At 29.9% G+C, this 1453-nt stretch overlaps 1 protein-coding gene across 1 annotated transcript in view; it reads left to right on the forward strand.

The window, feature by feature from the left end:
- The window catches only part of ZBBX (zinc finger, B-box domain containing), a gene marked incomplete at its 3' end in the record, with an annotated part of 85349 nt that overhangs the window by 69084 nt on the left and 14812 nt on the right, over window positions 1-1453 (forward strand). Inside the window, exon 13 of the mRNA XM_008582320.1 lies at window positions 535-842. Within this exon, the coding sequence (XP_008580542.1) occupies window positions 535-842 (308 nt within the window). The remainder of the gene's footprint in view (window positions 1-534; window positions 843-1453) is intronic.

Genomic DNA, 1453 nt, shown 5'->3' on the forward strand with positions numbered 1-1453 from the left:
AGTGGGTGACTAATATAAACTTGCTCATCTTGTAGCTTTCTAGAGGCAGGCAGCCCAGCTACACGTTTTCTGTGCCCCTAACTGCTGCTGTTCTTTCATCTGGCACATTTCCCTTTGCCCTAATGAGGCATGCTAGGGAAAAGAGGTAAAATGTGGAAAAAAGGTTCTCTCTGCGTTATTTCTCATGAATTGCAATTGTAACATTTGAGTAGGAGAAGAGGTGAGGAAGTGGAAATTAAATCACAGGCCAAAATAAAAATTTGCATCAATTTCGAGATGTCATTGCAAAATAAAATCTTGCCTTCTTCCATTAGTTTCACTTATTAATATTTGGCTATATAAGTAAATTGTGATTATTGTTTGTGAATGTAAGCATAAGGTATTTTAACATTGAAACCCTAGTAAAGAATTTTTGATAAAATAGTGTTTTTTGATGAAGTTTTTTACCACAGAACTTTTGGTTTATGAACAGTTTTATCAATTTGTTGGCTTAAATATATTTATTTACTTTTTGTAAATGTGTGTTTTTAACAGCAGGAACTTCAAATACAGATTTTGACAACCTTGCGGATACTGATGTTTATTCTTCTGACACTGAAAAACTAGGGGGAAGCAGCTTTTTTGAAAGGAATTTAAAAGAGATAAGTATAGATATAGAAAGTAATCAAAAGTCTGATGATTCTTGCATATCACTTGAGAATAAGGATTCTTTGCCAAGTACAGATTTAGAAAAACCTTCTATCGAGGAGAAATTATCTCAACACATCAAAGAATCCTTGGGATTTATCAATATTCATGAGAGGCCGAAGTTTGAAGATTCTAAAGCTACAGAATCAGCACTGGTAAATCTCTGTTTATTATGTTAAAATTTTGATAAGAAATTTTATTCAAAAATGTCATGTTGACACAATATATTCTTAAATGTTACTTTCTATTAAAGTTAAAATGTGCTACCTTATTTTATCATGAGGTAGTTTAAGAGTAACTCATATGGGAAAGAACATTAAGGACCTATAGGACAAATTCTAACATAATGTATGCCATTTTAACAAATGATTTTCTGTGACAAATAATATTTTAAGGCCCACTTCATGCACCATAGTTAAGAGTGCTGTTACTTTTGCAAATGAAATTCATTATTATGAATAACATAGTGTAATTAATCCTTTCTAGCATTTTACTATAATATAGTTACTGGTTTAAATGAAATAAATGCAGATATGTGATTAGAAGATAAAAGCAGTTTCTGTGGTTTAATATAAGTATAAAGTAAAGAAGGCAATTCTTTCAGGAATATGACTAATAAAGAAATAGAGATAGAGTTTTTCTTTTTTTCTTCTCAGAGATAAAAAAGGGAAAGTAGTTAATTATTGCATGATTGCTAAATTTTACAACTATATTTGATTATTCATTCTATATTCTAGAAATCTTCAGTAATAATGATTATTAATAA

The sequence above is a fragment of the Galeopterus variegatus genome, unplaced genomic scaffold (assembly GCF_000696425.1).
Source record: "Galeopterus variegatus unplaced genomic scaffold, G_variegatus-3.0.2 Scaffold2566, whole genome shotgun sequence".
Taxonomy (NCBI): domain Eukaryota; kingdom Metazoa; phylum Chordata; class Mammalia; order Dermoptera; family Cynocephalidae; genus Galeopterus; species Galeopterus variegatus.